Source organism: Elgaria multicarinata, chromosome 21 (assembly GCF_023053635.1).
Source record: "Elgaria multicarinata webbii isolate HBS135686 ecotype San Diego chromosome 21, rElgMul1.1.pri, whole genome shotgun sequence".
NCBI lineage: Eukaryota > Metazoa > Chordata > Lepidosauria > Squamata > Anguidae > Elgaria > Elgaria multicarinata.
The window spans coordinates 2923413-2951153 of record NC_086191.1 but is presented as its reverse complement, the minus strand read 5'-3'; the positions used below and the strand labels follow the sequence as shown (position 1 = coordinate 2951153).

The window sequence follows — 27741 nt, the reverse complement described above, 5'->3', positions numbered from 1 at the left end:
TCAATCAGCATCCTTTTATTTGCTGTGAAAGTATGAAAATCAGACAAAAATAGAGTTGCAAATACTGACTGAAATGCTCTTCCCCAGATGGAGAGACGGAGCCTGGGAGGGAAGAGAGAGAGAGAGAGGGAGGGGAGGGAGACCCCGGAGGCTACGAAGGCAGGAAGACGGTCAATACTTGATGGTGCTGTTGATGTAGGATTCCAAAATGAAGATGGTTTCATCAACCTGGATTTCGGTGGCATCAATCCTTGGATAAGGGAGGAGGGGGGTGAAGGGGAATATAACGTTAGATCAGGGCTGCATTATTTAGCTGACTGATTGGATTGGTCGATCACCTGAGACGTTTTTAAGTAGACTCAAAACGGCTCCCAATTCAACTTAATCAAACAACTACAACCTTTAGAAATACAGGTTCTTTGAAAAGGACACCTTAGAAGAGGTTTACCATCCCGTGGGAGAGAGACGGGGGAAGGCGCCCCGATTCCAAGCCCTCCTACCAAAATGTGAGGCCACAAGGATATTTGTTGTACAATCCACAGGGCCTCCATTGAGTAAAAAGAACAATAGCCCACCTCTCCACACCTGAAGCGACCGTAATGGCTAAGGAGTGATCCTCTAAGCCGGTGGTTCCCAAGGTGGGCGGTGGGATTGCATAGGGGGGCGGCTAAGAGGCGAAGGGGCGGCAGGGGGGCGCCCCAGGTGGTCTTTTCCGAGAAGCGCCTCTCCAGAAGGTCTTAAAACCCAGGGACATTTTTATGGGAGAAGGTCGTTTGGTCCCAAGCCGTATAGGGGAAGAACCCACACATGTATTAATACCGTTTGAGAAGTGTCCTTTTAACGGTGAATTGAAATGTTTCAAAAGCACCAAAACGCTAATGAAGAGACATACCCTGCGTGGTGTGCCCCGCTATCCTGCACTATGGAGAGTGGTTCAGAAACTCCTGGTTGCATTTCCAACATCATATTTCATAGAATAGCAGAGTTGGAAGGGGCCTACAAGGCCATCTAGTCCAACCCCCTGCTCAATGCAGGAATCCACCCTAAAGCATCCCTGACAGGTGGTTGTCCAGCTGCCTCTTTGGTGGAATATGGTGTTAGTGTGGTTTGCCTACTTCTTTCAAGCAAAGAAATCCACTCCAGATTACTAAACGTGGTGATTCAAGACTCATGTTAAATGACTTTAAACCAGACGTTGGGAAATGAGTATCACTTCATCAAGCCCAGTTTCTGCAGCTGAAACTCTCCCCACGGCCTGAGTTCGATCCCAGCGGAAGCTGGTTTCAGGCAGCCGGCTCGGGTCGACTCAGCCTTCCATCCTCCCGAGGTCGGTAAAATGAGTACCCAGTTAGCTGGGGGAAAGGGAATAATGGCCGGGGAAGGCAACAGCAAACCACCCCGCTATAAGGCCTGCCAAGAAAACGTCAGCGAAAGCTGGTGTCCCTCCACGAGTCAGTAATGACTCGGTGCTTACACAAGAGGAGGTACTCTACCCTAGTTACTAAATGTGGTATCTAATATTCTTGCTAAATGACTATCAGACTTTGAAAACATGATATCACTGGATCAAGTTTAATTGAATAAACTAAACAAAATGAAATTGGATTTTGAATAAATATTCCATTAATTGCTACTGTTTTGAATGTTATTGTGATTATCTTCCTTAGCGAGTCGTTGAAAACCGCTATTCTGAATAATGATTTTTATAGGGTAGGGTCGGGGGCACTGGGCATGAGTTTGTGGAACCAAGGGGGCGGTGACCTGAAAAAGTTTGGGAACCACTGCTCTAAGCTTAAATAGCCAAACAAAACATCATCTAAACCATGAGAGGGTCCCACGTTGCTGGTTGGGAATCCAAGGTGGGCCTCAGTCCTGGACCAGTTGAAGACCACTGATTTAAATGGTTGATTTCAGGCCATGATTGTTGCTGTTATTATTTACATTTGTATACCGCCCCATAGCCAAGGCTCTCTGGGCGGTTTACATAGGTTGAAAACACTTAAAAACAATATCCAAAAATGTTAAATCAGAAAACCATACAATTCAAAATCACAAAACCATACAAAAACAAACCCAGACTAATGACATATTGGTAAATGCCTGGGAGAAAAGAAAAGTCTTGACCTGGTGCCAAAACGAGAACAATGTCGGGGCCTGGCGGGCCTCGTCGGAGGGATTGTTACACAATTGGGGGGCCACTACAGAAAAGGCCCTCTCTCGTGTTGCCGGACTCCTCCTTCAGGGAGGGTCCTTTTGACCCAACTTCTGATGTACAGCTAGTCTGGCGGACCGCCTTCCTCCCCCTCTTGACTTCGCCTGCTTGAGCGGTCAGTTCTAATGCTCCCTCCTCCTCTGACAAAGGCTAAGTTCCCAGGGGTGGGGGGAGACGATCGCTGAGCCTGAGCCTCCTGTTGGAAAAGCTCCTGGGAAGACGCCTCCTTGACTCCTGGAGAGTCTTGGGGAATCTCCTCCCGTGCTTCCTGTCTTGGCCATCCTTCTTCTCGTTCTACCTCCGAGTCTGACTCAACATCTGAAACCCGACCGGGGAGCCCGTGCCCCATCCTGACAGGAGGCCTCCTCCATGGGCATGCCTGCAGTGACCCATGCTTCTACCATATATTAAGGTTAAAGTCATCCCTCCATATCAGCCTTCTAGAGCCTGATACCCTCGAGCACCGCGTTTTGGTGCTTTTGAAACATTTCAATTCGCCGTTAAAAGGACTCTTCTCAAACGGTATTAATACCTGTGTGGATTCTTCCCCTCTATGGCTTGGGACCAAACTACCTTCTCCCATAGAAATGTCCCTGGGTTTTAAGACCTTCTGGAGAGGCGCTTCTCGGAAAAGACCACCTGGAGCGCCCCCCTGCCTCTTAGTGCCCCCCTATGCAATCCCACCCGCCCCACCCCAAGCTTGGGAACCACTGGTTTAGAAGGCAAGGGCTTGGGGAGGGCCTCACCCTGATCCCTCCCTCCCTCCGAGCATCATCCCTGCTCACTTGTTGACGTTGTGCTTGAGGCTCTCCAGCTGCTGCCGTTCAGGGGCGGTGATCATTTCCTCAACCTCCTGCAGCTGCGCCTCCTCTGCGCCCGTGGCCTGCATCGATGCGAGGATGGCTTCCACCCGCTGGGACTTCTCCAGCAAACGCCTGGGGCAGGAGAAAGGCCGCAGGTCACACGGACCCCTGACTTCAGGGTAAGGACCAGGGCTGGCCGAAGACACTGCCAGGCCTGAGCTGGAAAGAGCAGGCTCCCTCAGGGGAAAGCCACGGGGAAGTTCTCCTGCACCTCGCTGGAATTAATTCACACAGGAGAGCCCCTTGGGGACGGACCTCGCCACATCCCATTTTGAGTTAGCGCCGTGCCGAATCCTGGCCCCTATTTTCGGGATTTTATTGCTCTCTTTGCAAAAGAGGCTTTGGTGGGGTGGGGTAGGGTGGGCTCTTTTGCGGGGGGGGGGGGGGAGAGAATTGTCTCCTTGAGGAGATGGAGAGGGTTTCCACAGGCCTTTTTAAGGTTGGGAGGTGGCTGAAGGATCTTGGTTCTATTTTATTTTTCTTGAAAAATGCCCCCCCCCCCCTTTTGCAGGAGACTCTTTACTGAGAGGCTTCAGCAGCCCAGCAGCAGTTCTTGAACTCCCATGAGAACATGTGACCTCGGCCCTCTCCTACAGGCGTTGAGGAAGAATTCCTGGGCTGCAGAAGCTTTGCAAAGAGTGCAAAGCAAGAACAAATGGGAATTTCTGACCTTTAAAAAAAACCACCCTCTTGTGAAGGACAAGGGGTCTGAAATGGTTTCTGTTCTGATTTAATGCTGCTTTTTGTGTCTGCCAGAATGTGTATTTCATTGTGCTTCAAGCTTTGCTGTCCCAGGCTCGGGTGGGAGGGAAGGAAGGAGTTGGGAGTGCCTGCCAAGGTCATCTCTGCCTGGCACCTTCCACCTCCCACCGTAGCACCCGGGGGTTATCAGAGGTGCTTAGAAGTCAACTCGTTTCAGCTGTGGGAAAGAATGTTGCCGAGATGGGGGTCTCGCTCCTGTTGGGAGGGGTCGCCAGAAGCCCGGGAAGGGTTGGGGTGGATCATGGGGCCAGGTGGCCGAAAAGGGATAAAGTGTTCAGTGTTGAGGAGTCTCCATCTTCCTTTGCAGGACGACACGCGTGTCAAGCGGAAGATCAGCACGTTAGAGCAGTACGACAATGGAACCAGTGACTTAGGGAGGTGGTGGGCTCTCCCACCCTAGAGGCCTTCAAGAGGCAGCTGGACAACCCTCTGTCAGGGATGCTTTAGGGTGGATTCCTGCACTGAGCAGGGGGTTGGACTCGATGGCCTTGTAGGCCCCTTCCAACTCTGCTATTCTATGATTCTATGATCAGGTCTGGGCAGTCAAAGGGGGCTGCTTGGAGTTAGATAGGCTTTTCTTACGTTTTAATGTGTTGCGCTGCGGCTGGGTGGTGGAATGACTGATGGTTTTATTGGGGCCATTGCTAGCTTTTCCCCTCAATCTCTTTCCTCACTCCTTTCCCCTCCCCTCCTCCCCCATCCCTTCCCTTTCCCTAACGCTTAGTTTTTACCGACCACGGCCTGACGTGTTAGTCTTAGTGGTGTTAATAAACCTGCTTTGGTCCCTAATGCGTGTTTGTGCTTTGTTCTTGGAAGGTCTGGCTCGTCCCGGTTGTGGACAGGGCTAGGGAGGCGGGCTGCCTGGGAGTCTAGGACGTTTGGTCCAGGAGCCTCCCTTGCAAGGACGTACCCTGACTTCCATTACACCTCTTATCTTGCTTGCTCTGTGTTGCTGCAGGGAGGAAGAAACTGTTTCCAACGCTCTAAAATCCTGTTTGTTCTTGCTTTCCAGAGCTTCCGAAGCCTGGGAGACCTTCCTCAATGCCCAAATGCAGAGGGCGCGGGGCCTCCGGGGAATTCAGATAGAGCTGCTGGACTGGGGAAGGGTCTTGGGCTCCTCCAAGTGGGGGGGGAGGGGGTTAAAGTAAATAAAAACAACAAGAGAAAGACTCTTAGCCACCATCTACACTTAAAAAGGTACGGGGGAATCCTGTCTTCTTCCCCAAGGAGAAAAATTACTCTGAATTCTCACTTCCCCAGCCTCTTTCGCCAGAGTTTTCGTTTTGATCCCACTCGCCAGGAAATGCCAAAAATGGAAGAAGCAACGTTTTCAGCACAGTGCAACTTTTAAAGCACTTGTGAAACTTCCAGACTGAAAACTTGCAAGGGTTTTTAGCCTCACACAAATCTGTGACATTGGCACTACCTGCACGGTGACCGATCCCGTGACCCATCCTGCGAAGGTGAACCTGGGCCACTGCCAGTTTCGTCCTTGCCACCGCCCCCGCCCCCGGCCTGCCCCACTCACCGATTCTCCTTGGTCTCGTGCTGCCTCCTTTCCATCAGATTGGCCACGCTCTGGAACGGAGGGGGAAGAAGAGTTCTCGCAACCGTATTACCACAGGCAGGAGGCGGATTAAAAGGGGAGGCAAGGAAGGGGCAGCCTGGCTACGGGGGCAAAGACGCGGGACGTGGGACACACCTTGTAGCAGCGGTGGAGCACCATCCGAGCGGACGAGAGGGTGTTGACGGCGTACAGGTAGAAGGTACGGGAAGGAGCATGATCAGGGGTCTTTGGGATTTCCTATTTTTGCAAGAGAGCACAGGAGAATATCCACAATGTTAATTAGCTTAAATAATAATAATAATAATAATAATAATAATAATAATAATAGCTGCAAAGTTGGTTAGATAATAGTCCTCTTTATTCTCTATATACAGTGGTGGCCAAAATTGTGGACACTTTTTGAAATTTTCATGTTTTGCAGCTCTGCACGCTTATAGAAAATAATTTAACTTGAGCCCGTTATTCCGTGTCCTGCACTCTGGGAGGATCGAGAAGAGATCCTGGCCTTCCTCTGTGTGACAACCTTTTAAGTATTTGAAGAGTGCTCTCATGTCTCCCCTCAGTCTTCTCTTCTCCAGGCTAAACATGCCCAGTTCTTTCAGTCTCTCTTCTAAGGGCTTTGTTTCCAGACCCCTGATCATTCTGGATGCCCTCCTCTGAACACGCTCCAGCTTGTCTGCCTCCTTCTTGAATTGTGGAGCCCAGAACTAGAAGCAGAACTAGACGCAATACTCTAGAGGCAGCCTAACCAGGGCCGAATAGAGAGGAACCAGTACCTCCCGTGATTTGGAAGCTATACTTCCAAAACCCCACTCAACAAACTTCCATCCTATTCAGTTTTGCTCAGATGGAAGTCGTACTGTCCACATGGAATCATAGAATAGCAGAGTTGGAAGGGGCCTCTAAGGCCATCGAGTCCAACCCCCTGCTCAATGCAGGAATCCACCCTAAAGCATCCCTGACAGGTGGTTGTCCAGCTGCCTCTTGAAGGCCTCTAGTGTGGGAGAGCCCACAACCTCCCTAGGTAACTGGTTCCATTGTCGTACTGCTCTAACAGTCAGGAAGTTTTTCCTGATGTCCTGCCGGAATCTGGCTTCCTGTCACTTGAGCCCGTTATTCCGTGTCCTGCACTCTGGGAGGATCGAGAAGAGATCCTGGCCCTCCTCTGTGTGACAACCTTTTAAGTCTTTGAAGAGTGCTCTCATGTCTCCCCTCAATCTTCTCTTCTCCGGGCTAAACAGGCCCAGTTCTTTCAGTCTCTCTTCATAGGGCTTTGTTTCCAGACCCCTGATCCTCCTGGTTGCCCTACGACCATGTCCGCTATGACACGTGGGTAAGCTCAGGTCTTGCAAGGAGGCCTACTTTGCTGTAACAGCTCAGGTTTTGCACAATGCACTTGGGATACTCACGACAGCAGGAATAAAGGCCGTACCTGCAGGGCTACAAAGTTAGTTGACAACATCTTGTACATCATTTCCTTCGCTTCTTTGGCGGGGATCATGGCGAAGTCTTCGATTTGCTTTTGTTCCAGATGCTTCTTCCTCAGAAGCAGGCGGAAAATCCGGGCACAACGGGATCCGAACCTAGACAAGGAGGGAAAATAAAGCGGTGAAACACATCCCCCCAAACATGCATGTCCCCCACATTACTTTATTTCCCTCTCTGTAAGCGCCAAGTCGTGCAACAATAAGCCCTACGAATACAGAATTTGCCAAAGAGGGAGTCTCAGCTTCGATTTCAGTTTCTGGATCCATAGTGATGATGGAAAAATATATCCCAAAACGTTCAGCAAAGCTAGACCTAGAGATGTGAGGGCCCAGGAAAAAACTGGAAAAATTGGGGGGGGAACCCCGTTTTTCCCCCCAAAGCCTCTTTTGTTTTCCCCCCGAAAAATTTGAAAAATTGAAAAAAAATTAAGCTTTTTGAGCTTTTATATTGTATTTTATATTATGGTTTTATACTGTTGTTTTATACTTTGAATGGTTTTAATTTTTGTGAACCGCCCAGAGAGCTCCGGCTATTGAGCGGTATAGAAATGTAATAAATAAATAAATAAATAATAAAAAAAATGAAGAAAAAACGGATTATGGGATGTTTTATTTTAGCATGATGAATAAAATGTTTAAGACAAGGTGTTCAGATATTTACTTCTCCAAATGATGTCTAAAAACTGTACAGTATCAGATTATTACAACGTCTGTGCACCAAGGACAAGCAAGTCCTAGGTTGCAAACTGAGACTACAATGCTCAACTGCAAGAGCAAGATGCATTTCTGCCTCTAGGGGGCAGCACTGCCACGGAAGCAGAGACTGAAACTAATACTGATAGCTATAGGTCAGAAAATGAGTCTGATTAAATTCCATGCATATTCATTGAATCTCGGTTCCCCCCCCTTTTTTTTCTCAGTTCTTTTTATGGGAATGAGGGCTTTATGTCTTGACACTGGAGGACTAGCGGAGACATAAATAATTTTCTTTGTTACGAATGTTGGTGGTTTCTTCTGTTGTTTTTGTTACCAAAAAAGGGGGGGAAGGAAAAAAGTTAATTAAATATGTAATAATTGTTTGAATACACTGTACTTTTAAAATGCCAAATGTAATAATTTTATGCCAAACCAACTTGTACATAATTATATTTTATGTTACTAAAGTAACAAAGTGACTTTCAATCTGTAAAAAGTGCGAATATTGCATTATTTCAATTTTTCCGAAAGTTTCACTTTCTTTCCCATGGCTCCAAAATTTCCAGAAATTTTACATCTCTAGCTCTACCTAGGGAAGGATTCAGAAATGAATAGGAGGTGCTTCGGCAGGGTGGTGTGCCTTCTGTCTAAACAGCGCAGGGCGGCGGAGAGGCAAAAAGGAGTCATGACATGTATTTTTCTATTAACTTTGTCCAGCTTGTTCTGTTGCACAGCATAATAGGAAGTACTTACAAGGTATTGTTGAGATGCCAAGGGCTCAAACAGTATGTCTTAACGAGAAAACAACTGAGTAGCTTATTTATTGATTTACAATATTTAGATATCGCTCCATAACTAAAATACATTCCAGAACAGTGAACGTAGGAATAAAACAGTAAAAACATTAAAACAGCAAATTAAACAGAATACCAATGAAACTGATGGCTGGGCAGTTGAGGAAGGCTTCCCGGAATAGAGTTGTTTTCACAGGTGCAGGAAGCAGCCTAATGTTGGTGCCTGCCTGACCTCCAAGGGCAAGGAGTTCCACAGAGAAAGGGCCACCACACTCAAGGCTCTGCTCTTGGTGGACTCCAACCAGGCCACAGGTCCACATGGAACCACCAGAAGCATGTCCTCCAAAAACCTCAGTGACTGGGCAGGTTGGTAAGGGAGAAGACGTTCCCTCTCTCAGGTATCCTGGTCTCAAGTTGTTTAGGGCTTTGTACACTAATAGCAAAACCTTAAATCTGGCCTGGTAGCCAATAGGTAGCTTGTGCAATTCCCTCAGCAAAGGAGTTATATGCTGAAAAGAGGCAGCTCCTGACAACAGCCCAGCTGCTGCGTTCTGCTCTAGCTCCAGCTTCTGGTGCAGTCTTAAGGGCAGCCCCACGTAGAGCGCATTGCAGTAATCCAGCCTTGAGGTTGCTAATGCCTGTACCACCATGGCCAAGCTGTCCCCGGTTCAGAACAGGCTGTAGTTGGCAATATTTAAAGATTATGTTCCCCCTATATGCATGTGTTTGTTTCCCCAATTGCTTCATATTGGCTTGCTGTTTAATTTGCACCTTGCAGAGCTACCGTTTACTAACAGGGACTGGCCGGTAAGACCACATCACGCCAGTCCTTTTACAACTTCATTGGCTGCCAGTCCAGGTCCGGGCCCAATTCAAAGTGCTGGTATTGACATTTAAAGCCCTAAACGGTTTGGGGCCAGGTTATTTGAAGGAACGCCTCCTCCCATATGTACCTGCCCGGACCTTAAGATCATCCACAGGGGCCCTTCTCCGTGAGCCCCTGCCAAAGGAAGTGAGGCAGGTGGCTACTAGGAGGAGGGCTTTCTCCGCTGTGGCACCCCGGCTGTGGAATGAGCTCCCCAGAGAGGTCCGCCTGGCGCCTACACTGTACTCCTTTCGTCGCCAGCTGAAGACCTTTTTATTCTCTCAATATTTTAACACTTAGTTTTAACTTAAATTTAAATTTTACTGTTTTAACTCTGTATTTTAATTTTATATCAATTTTCCTGCGTGGTTTTTATCCTGGTTGCGCTTTTTATACTGTATTTTGTATTTGTGCTTTTAACCTGTTGGTTGTTTTTATTATGGTTTAATTTTTGTGAACCGCCCAGAGAGCTTCAGCTATTGGGCGGTATAAAAATGAAATAAATAAATAAATAAATAAACCAAAAACAAATACTGGTGAAGAGTTTGCACCCTGAAGAATCATTGGAGAAGACAACCTTTTGTTTGCATCCCACTGAATGCACGGTGCTCAAGATGGACTAGGAGTTTTTGAAAAGAAAAGCTAAAATGAACCCCTCCGCGGGCGGCTCAGAATTTAAATGGGCAAAAAACAGCCTTTGGGAAGGGGAGAAAAATAAGGAGCAGAAGAGTATCCCAAGCGTATCGGGAAGAACGGAAAGGCACAAGGAATCTAAGACCTAAGGAAAAAAGAAGAAAAGCAAAGTGCACCAGCTGAAACACGGCGAGAGATCAGCAAGCACAGAGCGGACGGGGCAATGTTCTGGTTGCATCCTGGTGATGGGACGAAATAGCAGGCCAGAGGGGCTGAAAAGGTCTTTTGACTCCAGTAAGTACTAGAAGCAGGGAATACGCACGGTTCCGTAAGGTCTTTTCCACCTGGAGGCAAATTAATTCTCTTTGATGGAGGTGGGGCTTGATCACTGCGATCACATTAAACCCATCAGGCGTTGACACGGCTGCCCTGTAACACGGGAGCAAAAATTCCAGAGCCCAGCGGGACACGAATCCAGTTCAGCAAGGAAAATAAAGAAGTGAGCCCTGTACGTCCACAATACAACATGATCAGTTAGGGAGGGTTTTTACCTTTCCTGAACTATCGATTCCAGCGTCGCGGTAGCCTGAGAAGCCAGGGCCTTGTGAAGATCTGTCAAGGGGGGGGAAGTTAGGGAAAAACGGAAGAAAAGGCTGGCGGAGGATTGAAGGTTTGTGAATTCAGGCCTCATGTTAAACCACAGCCCAGCTTCATAGAATCATAGAATAGCAGAGTTGGAAGGGGCCTGCAAGGCCATCAAGTCCAACCCCCTGCTCAGTGCAGGAATCCACCCTAAAGCATCCCTGACAGATGGCTGTCCAGCTGCCTCTTGAAGGCCTCTAGTGTGGGAGAGCCCACAACCTCCCTAGGTCACTGGTTCCATTGTTGTACTTCTTGAAGCTTGCTTTGGGAGGGGCATCTAAACGGAGCTGAAGAGTCCCACGCCTGCTTCTAGTTTAATGATCGGCGCGTGAGATGGGCTGGAGAACCCGGAGAGCTCCTTTGCTCTTTCTGATGCTGTGAAGACGTGCCAGGACCTCTTGCAAACCTGCCCTCAGGGTGTAAGTCATTGGTGGGCAACACATGGCCTCCGCAGCCAATTCTGCAAGCCCCACTGAAATTCAGCAGCACAGTGGTACGTGTGTGCGGAGGAAAGGCTGAAAATCAGACTCCCAGAAGTATTCAAGAAGCACAGCACAGCATTAGAACGGGGTGGGCACTCCCTGCACGCCTGGTTTTAAAGGAACGTTGGTCTTTTCTCCTGCGCTGCCGGATTCCAGCAGGACGTACAGTGGGATGGCGGCAATTCCGAGGAGTGCTGGCCACACTGGCTTCTCACGGGGCGGTGTGTGCGCGCATGCGTGGATTCACAGTGCGACTTTCCAGTTATGTTCACACAACACGTCATTCTAGTGGAACCCAGGCTACACCTGCAGCCACTTGCTTGATCTCCTGGGGCAACTCAAACCGTCTCTAGGGGACCAGGCAAGGAAACGTTGGTAAAGGGGAAGAGAATCGCGTGCGTGTGGTTCTTTTACGCTAGTCGGTTTCAACTTTTTCAAACTCTGGACCTGTCATGTCTAGCTCTGCTCCCCCTGGGTTGGAAGAAGGTGCCAGAATCAGACTCTGAAGTAGAGAAGCCGGCGCCAGACACAGGCCAGCCTGTACCAGTGGGGGAGAGAGCTCTCACGGGCTCTTCACTAGCTGGGAGTGAACCCTCTCCAGAGCTTATCTCCTCAAGGGCAAACAATACACATTCAGTGGGAAGCCAACATTCCTCTGAATGAGAGAGCAACGACAGGTTAGACGATCCTAGAGTATGCTGCAGACTAAAATGGGCGGAGCTAAAGGAAGGTGAGAGAAAGTCAGCCCAGCTGGCGTCCCGTCAGAAGCCACCTCAGAACTAGTCTCTCTGATGCTAACACATCTTGGGAAAGGGCTTTCCGTTCTCCTTGAGCGGACAATTGTCTCACTTAGTTTGCATAGTTTTGCCATGGGGAAAGTTCCAAGAGATTAGACTCTCTTCAGGTGGGAAGAGACGTTTATTGCTTGAATAAAGTTTTGCGGATGACTTAGCAGGTCTCATTGTCTCCCAAGAAGGCGGGAGGTTTTTTGAGAAACACGACAGGACCCGCCTTCAACTACAACCCGCAACGTGGGATCCAGTTTTAATTTTTTTTTGACCCCACAGAGCTACCGTCCTGCTTTTCTCTCTAAACTGACCATGGGACAGTAGGAAACCCTCTACTGGATGAGACCCAGGAGCTATTTGGTCTTGCACTGCTTCCCACCGTGGCTGGCCAAATGCTTCTGGCAAATGTGCAAGCGGGGCAGGAAGAAGGAAGCCCCCCCTCCCCTGTCCGTTCGTTGGCTGCATCCGAAGATCCACTGCCTCTGAATGTGGAGGCTCCATTTAGCTATCTGAAGCCAGGAGTCCACTGTGACCTTCAATCTGTCTCCTTCCCTTTTAAAGCCATCTAAGGCAGCGGCCGCCACCCGCCCTCCAGCTGCGTCGTACTATGAAGACCAAATGAAAGCGACGACGGGGCTCCTGTGCCTTTAAACGCTGCACAGAGGAGGGAATTTTGGTAGGCACAGCTTCTCATGTAGGAGCGAGAGAAGTGTTGCCTGCTGAACTTCCTTTCCACAGCTGTGAAGTATACAGGGGTTCGCTTCTGCCACGGGCCACCTTCTCTCAATCTCTTCCCAGGAAAACCGAAGCCCAAACCGGTGGTGATGAGACTGCTTCGACTCTCCAGTCAAGATCAATGTTTCAGGTCTTAACATTCACGAGATGTGAATAGAAATGCCCCACTTTAAGCGGCAGCGCCTTACAGCTGTGGGGACGGGGATGGAGGGCGGCTATGCGGGACCCCAGGACTGCTGTTCTCCCATGGGTGCTGCAGCTCCCTGGCCTTTCCGCTACAATGAAAGTGACGGCACACCTTTGGGAATAACCAACGCGGCTTGCTTTTAAGAGACCGGTCCTCATCGTAGAGTGGAACCGAAAAGGATACTGATAACGTACATTCCTCCGCCACTGTCGCCTGATTTCCCAACGAACTCCAGCTATTGGGGGGGGGGGAAATGGGGGGGGGTACAACATACAATGTCTATTAGGTCTGAGAGAAAGGGAATTAAAAGGACATAATGTTCAAGAGACATTTTTCAAAATAATAATAATAATAATAATAATAATAATAATAATAATTCATAAAGTTAATTTCATACCGGATCATCTGCTAATAGAGTAAGATACTGATCAAGAATCTGCTTGGAGATGTTGTAACCAGCTGGAAGTGACCGGAATATCTGTGTGTGGTTTTTTTTAAAAGACAAATGATAGATTATAGATTTCCTGTAAAGCAAAATAGTTATAACACAAAATTTAAGACTAAAAAATTTCTGCATCTAGATACTAACTTCAGGAGGAGGAACATAGAAACTGCAAAGTTGAAATTCACTGGTAAAAAAGAATTTTTTATCAGCATACATCTTATTTTAACAAGCAAACATCACACCAGGTATTTTTAACACTATGCATTTTTTGCTTTGCAGATTCCATTCTGAAAAATCTAAACTCATGTATTGTTTGTTGTACTGAGGGCTATGATTACGGGTTATATATTATTTTTCCCTACTGATGAAGACCAAACGTGTTTGGGTTTGGGATATTATACATTCGTATAACTTTTTTTTTGAAACCAGTATTGTTACTCTGCGTGAAAACGGTTGGACTGCTAATTCATTGTCTTTAATATTCTTTTTAAATTTTGTAAGATAGCTATTTCATTAAAATTTGTAATGCCGTTGTTATATATTCTTCCTCTGTTAAGTATATAGACATAAATTTTCCTTATGCCTGTTTTGCTTCACTGCTTTGAGTGTAGTTAAGGACAGAAGAACTATTGGAAATTATAGATTTCTTGTGACTATCTACAGCCTTTCTTTAAGCACTACTAAAGATAATCAGAGAGTAGGTGGCTGACAAGAGATTCTTTGCACAGCAAATACAAAATACATAAATTTAGTTATTCATGTATTATGTGAACTATTCTAATTACAGCTAGTAATAAGTTATCACTTATATTGGATAATGACACAAAATTGGGTGGGATAGCTAATACCCTGGAAGACAGAAACAAACTTCAAAGTGATCCTGATAGGCTGGAGTGCTGGGCTGAAAACAACAGGATGAAATTTAATAGGGATAAATGCCAAGTTCTACATCTAGGAAATAGAAACCAAAGGCACAGTTACAAGATGGGGGATACTTGGCTCAGCAATACTACAAACGAGAAGGATCTTGGAACTGTTGTAGATCACAAGCTGAATATGAGCCAACAGTGCGATACGGCTGCAAGAAAGGCAAATGCTATTTTGGGCTGCATTAATAGAAGTAGAGCTTCCAAATCACGTGAGGTACTGGTTCCTCTCTATTCGGCCCGTATTGCATCCAGTTCTGGGCTCCACAATTCAAGAAGGACGCAGACAAGCTGGAGCGTGTTCAGAGGAGGGCAACCAGGATGATCAGGGGTCTGGAAACAAAGCCCTATGAAGAGAGACTGAAAGAACTGGGCATGTTTAGCCTGGAGAAGAGAAGATTGAGGGGAGACATGATAGCACTCTTCAAATACTTGAAAGGTTGTCACACAGAGGAGGGCCAGGATCTCTTCTCGATCCTCCCAGAGTGCAGGACACGGAATAACGGGCTCAAGTTAAAGGAAGCCAGATTCCAGCTGGACATCAGGAAAAACTTCCTGACTGTTAGAGCAGTACGACAATGGGACCAGCGACCTAGGGAGGTTGTGGGCTCTCCCACACTAGAGGCCTTCAAGAGGCAGCTGGACAACCATCTGTCAGGGATGCTTGAAGGTGGATTCCTGTATTGAGCAGGGGGTTGGACTGGATGGCCTTGTAGGCCCCTTCCAACTCTGCTATTCTACGAGTCTATGAAAAGAAGAAATTCCAAAGGACAAGCAAATGTCTCAGGCGAAGACCGCCCCTCACTCTTGCATCCCCCCACAGGACCCTTTCTGAACCCTCAGACTTGGTAGACAAACGGACCCTGAGAATGAGCCCATTTGCTGGATTCAGGCCAGTGAGAACTGGGTTCATTGTTCAGCCATGAAGCCACCTGGGTGCTGTTCAGTTTCCTTCTCACCCTGATCTTGGTCACAGGGTCGTTCTGAAGATAAAAATGGGATGCCCTCCCTGCCCTGAGCTCCTCGGAGCAAGAGACGTGTGGGGTGGAGAAATGCACGGACAAGTCACCCTGATTGAAATTAAAAAAGCAACAGGCAAAAGTCCTAGCCAGGATTCAAAACGGTACTAGAAAGGGACGGGAGTCCTGGACGTGCCCAATACATTTTTAAACTTTTCTCTGTTAAACAAGACGGCAGTCCTTCTCCACGCCACAAACTGCGTTAAGACCAATTTCAAAAGTGGTTTGTCACATATCTGCCTGCCCGAGACCTGCGCTCTGTTGGAGGAGCCCTTCTCTGTGCCCCACCAACGCGAGAGATACGTCATGATGGGACATGGGAGAGGGCTTTCTCTGTGGTGACACCCCGGCTGTGGAACGCCCTCCCCCTAGAGGCCCAACTGGCGCCGACACTGGATTCGTTTCGGCGCCAGGTTAAGACATGGCTTTTCAACAGAGCCTTTGATGGCTAAATCCACCAGCCTGCACACTGTCTTGGATTTTTTGTTTTAAAAATTCATATTGGTTTTAACACAGTTTCATTTGTTTTAGGATTATATATTCTATTTTACATAAGAACATCAGAAGTGCCCTGATGCTGGATCAGACCCAGAAGTGCCCTGATGCTGGATCAGACCCAGGGTCCATCTTGTCCAGGACTCTGTTCACACAACCAGCCATCGGCCAGGGAGGAACAAGCAGGACATGGTGCAACAGCACCCTCCCACCCATGTTCCCCAGCAATGGGTGCACACAGGCTTACTGCCTCGGATACTGGAGGGAGCAGACAACCATCAGGGCTAATAGCCATGGATATAGCCTTTGCCTCCAGGAATTTATCCAACCCCCTTTTCAAGCCATCCAGACTGGTGCCCATCACTACATCTTGTGGCAGTGAGTTTCATAATTTAACTCTGCGCTGTGTGAAGAAGCCCTTCCTTTTGTGATTTTATCTGTATGCCGCCCTGAGATCCTTGTGATATAGGGCGGGACATAAATGTTTTAATAAATAAATAAATAGCATACGAGGGGAGGGGGCAGAGTTGACGCTGATGGAGCAAACCCCTGTCCAAAGCCCTCTGTTAAACCTGAGCTGCTCAAACACTCTGATTAACGCCTCTCTGGCCACATGGGTTTCACAGAAACATTTCTCAACTGACGCGTTTGCTTTTGGACCTCTTTTGTCAACAAGGCGATCTGGAAGTGACTAGGCTACGCAGAACTCGTCACCTGGCTCCAGCCGGGATCCAGACTAGCCGCAGCCCTGGCTTCGTCTGCCTGCTCCCGACCCTGGACACAGACCTGAAACCAGCCACCAGACGTCCACAACTGGAAGCTCACCTCATTGGACGACAGCGGCTGGGTGTAGGGCGCGTTGGAAGAGGTGGTGACTTCGCTCATTCGCAGCATTGTCCGCACAATTTCACTGCTGGTCTGCCGGAGCGGGAAGAAGGGAAATGTACTTATTCATGTATAATTAACCTTTATATGTCACCTTATCTGCTCAGTATTTGCCTCTTGAAGGCATAGTTGTTTTCGCAGGTTTTCTATGACTTGCGATGGATTATGACGCGGCTTTGCTTTAGAATTTTCCCGTAGTAACATTTAATGGTATTTATTATTTTTATTGTTCTTTCACTGTTTTTGTATTGGTTTTAGAGGGAGCAAAACTATTATATGACCGTGAGACACTGACTTTGGAGGATTATGGTCGTCCTACGCAGAGCGGGTAGCCTGGCCTCTCTCACCGACCTCGCATCTGGGAATCCAAACTATTCTGTGTCTCCTCAGATGCTGTCTAAGGGCCACAAGATTACTCCCATGCTGTATTTTACATTTATTTATTATTGCATTTATATCCTGCCTTTTTTTTCCTCCCAAGGAACCCAAGGCAGCATACATAATCCTCTTCCTCTCCATTTTATTCTCACAACAATCCTGTGAGGTAGGCTGGACTGAGCGACTGTGACGGGCCCAAAGTCACTAAGAGGGTTTCCATGGCTGAGTGGGGACTAGAACTCGGATCTCCCGACTCCCAGTCCAACGCTCTAACCACTACACCACACTGGCTCACCACACTACAATATATGTATTGGAAATCACTTAGAGATCTTAGAATATTAAGCGGCAGAAAAGTAGTATAAAGAAAGTAAATAAACACTAAAAAGCCGCCCATGTGGCACACAGCATTTTAACATAATAAAACCGTGAAAGAATAAAAATAAGATCGTTGGAAACATTATAATGTAAACACTGTATAATTTAAAAGGCCAGATCGAATGCGTCTTCACACTTTTTCTAAAAGCCAAGTGAGTAAGGCCCAATTGTAGTTCTTGTGGGAGCACATTCCAGTTTTGGAGTGATGCAGGAGAAAGCTGTTCTATGTGTGTCTGACAAATAAGCCCCTGGGGGTAACAGTGACCTCAAAAGGGCCTCCCCTGAAGATCCTAATAAACAGACAAGTTTATAACAGGAGAAGTGGTCCCTTAGCGAAGTCCTAAGCCAAATTACGGCACAATCCTTTGCATGCTGAGACGGAAAAACAACCCAACAACTCTCAGCGTTCCACTGCTGGGAATGCTGGGAGTTGTAGGACTTTTTTTTCCTGTCAAAACATGTATAGGGTTACATCTTTAGGATTTTAAAGGTTAAGCCGCCTTGAATTGAGCTTGGAAAGCAACTGGCAACCAGTGCAGGTCTTTCAGGACAGATGTACGAGGGTCTCAACACTGTGCCCTGCTTAGCCGCCTTTCCGCTGCTTTTCGCACCAACTGTAGCTTCCAGACACTCTTCAAGGGCAGCTCCACATAGAGAGCGTTGCAGTAGTCTAAATGTGAAGCAACCAAAGCATGGGTCACCGTTGTGACGTCAGACCCGGCTCAGGAATGGCTGCAGCTGGCGTGCAAAGCATAATTGTGCAAACGCACTCCCTGCCCTCACCGCTACCTGAAGACGCACGGACTGCAGATGAATGAAGTGCACTCCTGAGCTACGAACCCACTCCTTTGGTGGGAGTTCAGCCCCTTCCGGAATGGGATGAATCCTGACCCCCAAGTTAGCAACAACGAAGGCATAGTTTTCTCAGATGTCATCAGCCTGTGCCTGGGCTGTACTGCATTCAAGTGTGTGTGTGTGTGTGTGTGTGTCACATGACTGAGCGCCCTTCCATACAAAAAACAGCATGTCAGGGAAAGAGCTCGGCTAAAACGCTTCTAGGAAAAAGTGGCAGCCAGCCTTCAACGGCACGGGTCCCGGGGCAAATCGACGCACCTGGTCCATTCTGTTGGCGACGGCGCTGACGATCGCTTGATCCCGGAAGTGCTGGTGGAAACGGTCAATGTTGACCTGCCAGTAGATTCCGTCATCCGGTGGAGGCTGAAGAGCCGCGGACAGGAGGAAATGGAAGGCAAAGGGTCAGGTTGTGTGCCAAAGTGCACACGGCAGGGGAATGCGGATACCCCAAGACACCCCCAAATCAAAATTCTACGAGAACTGAATTCTGCAATTCACATACAGTACACTAATAGAGCGAGTCTGCAGGAAGTGGACCTGCAACGTTTGCTCTGCCATTTTTGTTTTCGCATTCGTTTTGCGCCGTTCCGTTCGCTTCTGCTTGTCATGGGACGGGAAAGGCGGCTCTGTCCACATCCCCCTCTGCCTTCAGGAGCAGAAGCCTCCAAACCCTCAAGCTGATCTGTGCAGCTCTGTGGGCTGCCGAGACACAGCTGGGAAAGGGAAATAAAAGCAAGCAAAGCAGCTCAGATCCTTCTAAGGCAGCCTTGCTCAACCTGGGGCGCTCCAGATGTGTTGGACTACAACTCCCAGAATGCCCAGTCCAACACATCTGGAGCGCCCCAGGTTGAGGAAGGCTGTTCTAAGGCGTTTGGGGGCCTGGGGTAGAAAAACTAAATGACGTAACAGCACAATCCTAGACATCTCTACTCAGACATTTATTTATTTAGTTTGTTTGTTATTGCATTTATATCCCACCTTTTTTCCTCCAAGGAACCCAAGGCGGCGTACATAACCCCCCCTCCTCTCCATTTTATCCTCCCAACAACAACCCTGCGAGGTAGGCTGGGCTGAGAGTCCGTGACTGGCCCAAAGTCACCCAGTGAGCTTCTATGGCTGAGTGGGGACAAGAACCCGGATCTCCTGACTCACAGTCCAACACTTTAGCCACTACGCCTCACTGGGTTCCAGGGGACTTACTCCCCGGTAAGCGGATATAGGATTGCAGGCTGAATTAATATGGGGCAACAGCTAACATGCAACCAAGACTTCTCACACCCTAACCCTGCGTCAGATCCATCCAGCCCCTGCTCTGGCACCCCAAATCCACCCCCGCCCCCCTGTTTTGCCTCATGGCAAGAGTTGTTTCTGAGAAACAAGTTGACTAACGCACCCCTTACAGCTCAGTCATTCTAAGGCATTACAGCACCTGGGATCTCTGCTATTCCTTTCAGGCCTAGAGAGGGATTGCATTTATCCTGTCCGTCCACGGAGGGGGGGCACACCCTCCCCAACTCAATGGCTTCAGTACCTCCTTGCTGTCCACGTCCTGCTTCTGCCGTTTCGCTTTACGCTCCCCATCTTCGTCAGGGTTATCCGAGTGCCTCCTCTTCCCCTTCCCTGTTGGCCAAAAGACAGAGGTCGCCTTTCGGGGAGCAAGAGGGATGTGGTCCTACGCCCAGCTTGTGACAGGCGCGCATGCGCTCTACCCACCCGAAAGCTTTGTCGGTACAGCACATGCCACCCGTTCCTCCCAGGGCCAATCCACGCAACAGGTTTGACAGGTCGGGGTGGGAACATTCCAAGCTTGTGGGTTCTACTTGTTTTTTGTACCAGAGCTCCAAGATGTACCAACCACAGCCAGGTGCAGAAGATAAGCCCTAAGAATTAACCAAGCAGCCCGCTGCCTAGTACCCAGCTCCAAACTATTTTTTTAAAAAAAGAATTTCATTTGTTAACACTTGTGACACAGGAGAGTGACATAAACTACCAATCCATTTTTTTTAAAAAAAAATATCCTGTAGAATTCCAATTTTTTCCAAGGGCACAAACATAAACTGCTGATATTTCTTCGATTCTAAGACGCACTTTTTCCCATATAAACATCCCTAAAAATGGGGTGTGTCTTAGAATTGTGGGCGTGTCTTAGGGTTTTTTTTTCTGTTGGTGGTACTGAAATTAGTGCGCGTCTTACAATCGAAGAAATATGGTAATGCGCCAATGGCTCTCTCCGCGTCAAGTAAAACAATCCCTGCCAAATCTGTACTTTTGGATTCCAAAGCAATCCGATTTACTGCAAACCTGAAAGCATCTGCTCCGTCCCTCGCGAATAAATCCCACTTGAACAAACGCATGCAATCTATTAGCCGAAGCTGCCGTTAATATTTTAGCATCCACGTTAATTAAGGAAATTGGCCTCCCGTTTGCAGAACCGGTATGGTCTTTGCCAGGTTTAGGGATAACCGATATATAAGTTTTAAGAAACTGCTTGCCAGCTGCCAGGCACAGCTGTATGTTGACGACCCCGGTTTGACTTCATTGGGTTTAATGAAACCACCGAGGGATGCCTGTCTCCTCACCTATGAGATTCAGCTTTGGAACTGTGTACATGTCGTTCTCGTTAAACACCAACACGGGTGCGGGCGGAGTTGTGGCGTCCGAAGGTTCCGGACCTTCAGGGGCCGCTGGGCATCTCTGAACAAAGTGCGTGTCCGCCAGGCGTACAAAGGTGTTGGAGACTTCGCCGTAATCCATCGTTTTACCATCTGAAGAAAAGGAAATAAACTCTGGCCCGCTTGCATTGGCTGCCTGTACGTTTCCGAGCCCAATTCAAGGTGCTGGTTTTAAACTATAAAGGCTTACATGGCTTGGGACCACAATACCTGACGGAACGCCTCTCCCGACATGAACCTACCCGTACACTGCGCTCAACATCTAAGGTCCTCCTCCGAGTGCCTACTCCGAGGGAAGCTCGGAAGGTGGCGACAAGGGAGACGGGGCCTTTTCAGTGGTGGCCCCTAAATTATGGAATGATCTCCCCGACGAGGCTCGCCTGGTGCCAACTTTGTTATCTTTTCGGCGCCCGGTCAAGACTTTTCTCTTTTCCCGGGCAGTTAACACCATATACTGAGTTTGTTTTGTTTTTTAATTGACCCCAGAATCATTGCTTTAAAAGGATATTGTTGTTTTTATGTCCTTGATGGTTTTAAATTTTGTATTCTTGTTTTTAATGTTCACTGTTTTTAAATTCTGTAAACCGCCCAGAGAGCTTCGGCTATGGGGCGGTATATAAATGTAATAAAATGTGTAAATAAATAAAACTCTTCAGGGCCTGAATTTTGGGATACCCGGAGGGGTTCTCTGCCAAGGCTGAACGCCACGGGAGCAGCTCACCTTCCATTGTCTCCGTCAGCCGGTCGGCCACTTTCTTCACGGCAGCGCTCATGGTCATCTTCCCGTTCAGCAGCAGCTCTTCCACAATCAGCTCACCTGTGTCGCTGTAGAGGGTCTTGGCGGTGTAGATGTACCTGGGGAAGCGGAGGACCCGCAACACTCGGCTGCACTGGGCTTCGTACTCCACCAGCCCGCGCTTCTGCAGCTGGTACGTCACCAGGTTGTGCTGGATGAGGACGCAGAGGGCCTTCCGGACCTGCAGGAGCAGGAGGAAAGTGTGGATGGCGTACGGATCGTCTACAGGCTCCACCCCTGACCAGCACAGTATTCGGTTCCGAGCAAACGGGTTTAAGGAGGGAAGACCGGAATTGTTAGGATGAACCTCACAGATCATTAAGAACGACTGACGGCCTGTGGTAACAGTATTTCCATTGCATTCCCCCACCCACCCACCCAAAGAGCTTTTGGTCTATCATGACTGTACCTCATAGAATCATAGAACAGTAAAGTTGGAAGTAAATTGCAACATATCGAGTCCAACCCCCAGCTCAATACAGGAATCCACCCTAAAGCATCCCTAACAGATGGCTGTCCAGCTGCCTCTTGAAGGCCTCTAGTGTGGGAGAGCCCACCACCTCCCTAGGTAACTGATTCCATTGTCGTACTGCTCTAACAGTCAGGAAGTTTTTCCTGATGTCCAGCTGGAATCTGGCCTCCTGTAACTTGAGCCCGTTATTCTGTGTCCTGCACTCTGGGAGGATTGAGAAGAGATCCTGGCCCTCCTGTGTGTGACAACCTTTTAAGTATTTGAAGAGTGCTATCATGTCTCCCCTCCATCTTCTCTTCTCCAGGCTAAACAGGCCCAGTTCTTTCAGTCTCTCTTCACAGGGCTTTGTTTCCAGACCCCAGATCATCCTGGTTGCCCTCCTCTGAACACGCTCCAGCTTGTCTGCATCCTTCTTTATGTGTGGTGCCCAGAACTGGACGCAATACTCTGTACACAGTAGACTAAAAGGATTTTGTGTACATTATCTCAGTGATCCTTAAGGTAGGCTGGTATTATGACCATACTGAATGGGTGAGAGAAGCTATGGCCCTGTTCGGACGACACTCTAAACCACGGTGGTTAAGCATTTTGAGCTGAACATGATGGCTTAGCGTGTCATGTGAAACATGACTTTTGTGAACCGCCCAGAGAGCTCCGGCTATTGGGCGGTATAGAAATGTAATAAATAAATAAATAAATAAATGACTTAGCACGTCATGTGAACCATCCCTAGCCATGGTGGCGACATAACACAGTTTAATCACGCTCACTCACTATTTGCTGCAAAAGGGTTAGTGGCTTAACCATGGCTTAATGTGTTGTTTGAACACGCCCAGTGACTTACGTAAGCTGCGTTGCCTGCATGCATCCAGACGTTGTCTCTCCTAAGCATTCACTTTCAATGAACTTTGACTTACGTCACTCAGGTCTGGGCTGCTGGGGATTTCAGGGCTGAATGTCATGTCTAGTCCTGTTCCCCTAGGTTGGAAGAAGGCGTTTCAGGGGATCAATCAGAATCAGACTCTGAAGTAGAGGAGTCGGCCCCAGACACAGGCCAGCCTGTACCAGTGGGGGAGAGAGCTCTCACGGACTCTTCACCAGCTGGGAGTGAACCCTCTCCAAAGCTTATCTCCTCAAGGCCAAACAATACACAGTCAGTGGGAAGCCAACATTCCTCTGAGGAGGAGAGCATGGAGAGGTTAGCTGATCCTAGAGTACACCGCAGACTAAAAGGGGTGGAGCTAAAGGAAGGTGAGAGGAAGTCTGCCCGGCTGGCATCCCACCAGAAGCCGCCTCAGAACGAGAAGCTGCATCACAACCAGTCTCTCTAAAGTTAACACGTCTTGGGAAAGGGCTTTCCATTCTTCTTGAAAGGACAATTGTCTCGTTTAGTTTGCATAATTTTGCCTAGAGGAAAGTTCCTAGAGATTAGATTCCCTTCAGGTGGGAAGAGACGTTTATTGCTTGAATAAAGCTTTGTGGATTACTTAGCAGGCCTCGTTATTGTCTCCAGAGAAGGCAGGAGGGTTTTGAGAAACACAACAGCGAGGACCAATTTCAGTCAGGGATTTCCTCACTCGTCTCTCACACTTGCAGGCATTTCTATCACCACACTTTTGTCTTCCAATGAACAGGAAAGGCTACAGCAGCCTTCTCCAACATGGAGCCCTCTAGATATGTTCTGGTCGCCAGGCTGGAAAAGGCCTCCAAGGGAATCCTGCCCTGCCCTATTTTTGTTGCAAGCGCCCCAAGCTGCAGTTTGGGGTGGGGTACGAAGAGACAAGGCCATTTATTTATTCTCCTGCCCTTCACTCCCCCCCCCCCCCACAACTTCTTGTGAGGAGGATGAGGTCGACAGGCCCGAATTTATCTAGTGATCTTCATGGCCCAATGGGGATTTGAACCCGGATCTCCTGCTCCAAAACTAACATTCTCAGCACTGCAACACTGGCCTCTCCCACACTAGAGGCCTTTAAGAGGCATCTGTCAGGGATGCTTTAGGGTGGATTCCTGCATTGAGCAGGGAGTTGGACTCAATGGCCTTCCAGCTCTACTATTCTAGGACTCTAGGATTCTAGCCCATCAGTGCAGAGCCATCATTAATAGATTGGTCCCGATCCGCATTCCCACCCATAGCCTCTGTTTAATGTAAGATAGGATACCCTGGAGAAGAGGCTGATGCTAGGGAAAGTGGAAGGCAAAAGGAAGAGGGCAAGATGGATGGAGGATATTCTGGAGGGGACAGACTTGACCTTGGGGATGCTGGGGGTGGCAACGGCCGACAGAAAGCTCTGGCGTGGGCTGGTCCACGAAGTCACGAAGAGTCGGAAGCGACTGAACGAATAAACAACAAAATTCAGCGTACCTGGTCGAGTGACATCCCCGTGTCGTGGGCAATCATGCGCAACGGCTGTCCCCCCATACGGATGAGGTGTGTCCCAATCTTTTCCACAATCTCTCCGAAATGTTCATGGAGCAGGAGGGAAGAGAGCTTGATCTCTGCCTGGGTCATCTTGCTGGGGAACGTATCGTGGTTACAGGCGACTGCAACGGAGGGTCACATACATACAGGTCAGCTGCACCGAGAAGGAGAACTCATCAGGATCGGAGTCTAGACAAATTTGCTTTGGATGCCCCAATTGTAAATTGCAATGTATCATAGAATCATAGAACAGCAGAGTTAGAACAAGGCCATCGAGTCCAACTCCCTGCTCACTGCAGGAATCCACCTAAAAGCATCCGTGACAGATGGTTGTCCAGCTGCCTCTTGAAGGCCTCTAGCGTGGGAGAGCCCACAACCTCCCTAGGTCACTGGTTCCATTGTCGTACTGCATCTGCCAGGAACTTTTTCCTGATGTCCAGTTGGAATCTGGCTTCTTGTCACTTGACCCCATTATTCCGTGTCACTCTGTGAGGATCGAGAAGAGATCCTGGCCCTCCTCTGTGTGACAACCTTTTAAGTATTTGAAGAGGGCTATCATGTCTCCCCTCAATCTTCTCTTCTCCAGGCTAAACAGGCCCAGTTCTTTCAGTCTCTCCTCCCAGGGCTTTGTTCCCAGACCCCTGATCATCCTCGTTGCCCTCCTCTGCACACGGAGTCTTGATTTGGAGAGAGCATGCTTATTATTATTATTAGTAGTAGTACTTTAGAAGACAGAAACAAACTTCAAAGTGATCTTGATAGGCTGGAGTGCTGGGCTGAAAACAACAGAATGAAATTCAATAGGGATAAATGCCAAGTTCTACATTTAGGAAATAGAAACCAAATGCACAGTTACAAGATGGGAGATACTTGGCTCAGCAATACTACAAACGAGAAGGATCTTGGAATTGTTGTAGATCGCAAGCTGAATATGAGCCAACAGTGAGATACGGCTGCAAGAAAGGCCAATGCTATTTTGGGCTGCATTAATGGAAGTATAGTTTCCAAATCACGTGAGGTACTGGTTCTTCTCTATTCGGCCCTGGTTAGGCCTCATCTAGAGTATTGCGTCCTGTTTTGGGCACCACACTTCAAGAAGGACGCAGACAAGCTGGAGCGTGTTCAGAGGAGGGCAACCAGGATGATCAGAGGTCTGGGCATGTTTAGCCTGGAGAAGAGAAGATTGAGGGGAGACATGATAGCACTCTTCAAAGACTTAAAAGGTCATCACACAGAGGAGGGCCAGGATCTCTTCTCGATCCTCCCAGAGTGCAGGACACGGAATAATGGGCTCAAGTTAAAGGAAGCCAGATTCCGGCTGGACATCAGGAAAAACTTCCTGACTGTTAGAGCAGTACGACAATGGAACCAGTTACCTAGGGAGGTTGTGGGCTCTCCCACACTAGAGGCCTTCAAGAGGCAGCTGGACAACCATCTGTCAGGGATGCTTTAGGGTGGATTCCTGCAATGAGCAGGAGGTTGAACTTGATGGCCTTGTAGGCCCCTTCCATTATTCTATGATTCTGTGCCTTGCATTTCCCAGAGTAGCCACAAATGCCAGTCCTGAGAAATCTACAATAAGACATTTGACAGGAGACAGAAATCAACGACATGCATTCAGCTCAATTTCAAATAATGACTTAATTTCTAATTATAACAATATCTAATATGATTTCTCCCGTTATCAAAAATATGACCCTGGAGTTGTAGCCTACCCTGATGAACTCAGGAGTCCTGGCTCCGAGCAATCCCATATATTGTCTTCCCCGCTAACAAGCCTCCCCTTTCCTGGAAGGGAAAAAGGATCCAGGAGTCCTGCCTGCCTCTCTCCCCTCCCAATAACAACAATCCTGGGTCATCCAGCGGCCAGAGAAGGAACAGCTACAGTGAGCTCACATCCCATTCCAGCCAGAAAGTGTACAGGGTGCCAACTGACGGATGCCCTGCTGGGACTGCAAATAAAGGGGCAAGAATGCTCTGGACGAGGGGGACCTGAGTTCGAGTCCCCACTCGGCCATGAAGCTCATTGGGTGACTTTGGGCCAGTTGCTGACTCTCAGCCTCACGTACCTCACAGGGTTGTTGTGAGGATAAAACGGAGAGGAGGATCATGCGCTCCGCCTTGGACTCCTTGGAGAAAAGGTGGGATATAAACATTTTATTATCATTATTAAGATTAATGATACTAATAATATTTAACTTTCCCTCCAAGTTAGGGTGACCCTATGGAAAGGAGGACAGGGCTCCTGTGTCTTTAACAGCTGCATAGAAAAGGGAATATCAGCAAGTGTCATTTGTAGGCATGCAGAACCTGGTGAAATTCCCTCTTCTTCATCACAACAGTTGAAGCTGCAGGAGCCCTGCCCTCTTTTGTATCGGGTGGCTCTAGTATAGCTCCTGCAGCTTTAACTGTTGTGATGAAGAGTTTCGCACATCAATGACACCTGCTGAAATTCCCTTTTCTGTGCCGCGGTTAAAGATGCAGGAGCCCTGTCCTGCTTTCCACAGGGTCCTCCTACTCCAACTGATCTGTTCCTTTTTATTCACCATTTTTTCCTTAGTGACAACAACAACCCTGTGGCTCAGGCCAAGAGAGAGAAAGAGAGAGACAGGCCAATGCCTCCCCCCCCCCCACATTTTAACCTTCACAACAACCCTGTGAGGTAGGACGGGAGCCCAAAGTATGCCACCTTGGGCTCCTTGGAGGAAAGAAGGTGGGCTACAAATGTAAGAAGCAAGTAAAAAGGAGCCACTAATTGCCTTTCAAGCAAGGGGAGACCAGTCTTGCCTGGGGTGCATTTAAATGCTCGTCCCCCCCCTCCCCATTTTCCTGGTGTCTCTTGTCATTTTAGTCTGTCAACTAAATGGCAACAGGACGCGTGTCTCTCTCTCTCTCTCTCTCTCTTTTAAATTATATATTGATAGGAACCGATTTGGGAGACAACCATTGCCTGAAAGGCATGACAACAACGCAGTAAATAATAATAATAATAATAATAATAATAATAATAATAATAATAAACACAACCAAATCATTCCTCGCCCCGAGGCCATTTCACCCACCTACCCCAGTTCACTCTCCTGGCGCTCCTAAGCCGCGGCCCCCTTGTTTTTCCTCCCCACACATGTCCTACGAGTAGGCCTCAAGCCTGGCAACCATAGCAACCGCGCTCCGCCGGAAGTCTCGCTCGGCTCAGGAACCACTTCCGGTCGCCTCCTTCTTGGCCGCTAAAGAGAGGAGGAGGAGGAAGAGGAAAAAAAACAGAGAGTAGAGCGGAAGTAGCGC

General features: G+C 48.2%; 1 protein-coding gene across 2 annotated transcripts; it reads right to left on the bottom strand.

Annotated features, from left to right (window-relative positions):
* POLR3C (RNA polymerase III subunit C) lies at positions 1–27665 on the bottom strand. 2 transcript variants are annotated; one of them, XM_063145946.1, is made up of 15 exons: positions 27523–27665; positions 24400–24610; positions 21488–21743; positions 20674–20859; positions 19626–19714; positions 18353–18457; positions 16424–16516; positions 13111–13191; positions 12897–12948; positions 10431–10491; positions 6837–6987; positions 5540–5641; positions 5366–5415; positions 2998–3147; positions 1–250 (listed from the first exon to the last, which is right to left on the bottom strand). In XM_063145946.1, the coding sequence occupies exons 2-15, from the start codon at positions 24544–24546 to the stop codon at positions 172–174; spliced, it is 1602 nt and encodes a 533-aa protein (XP_063002016.1). In that variant the 5' UTR covers positions 24547–24610; positions 27523–27665; the 3' UTR covers positions 1–171. The 2 variants fall into 2 exon arrangements, with proteins under 2 accessions (XP_063002016.1, XP_063002015.1); XM_063145945.1 differs by having other exon boundaries at positions 24400–24578.
* Between the last annotated feature and the right edge of the window lie 76 nt (positions 27666–27741).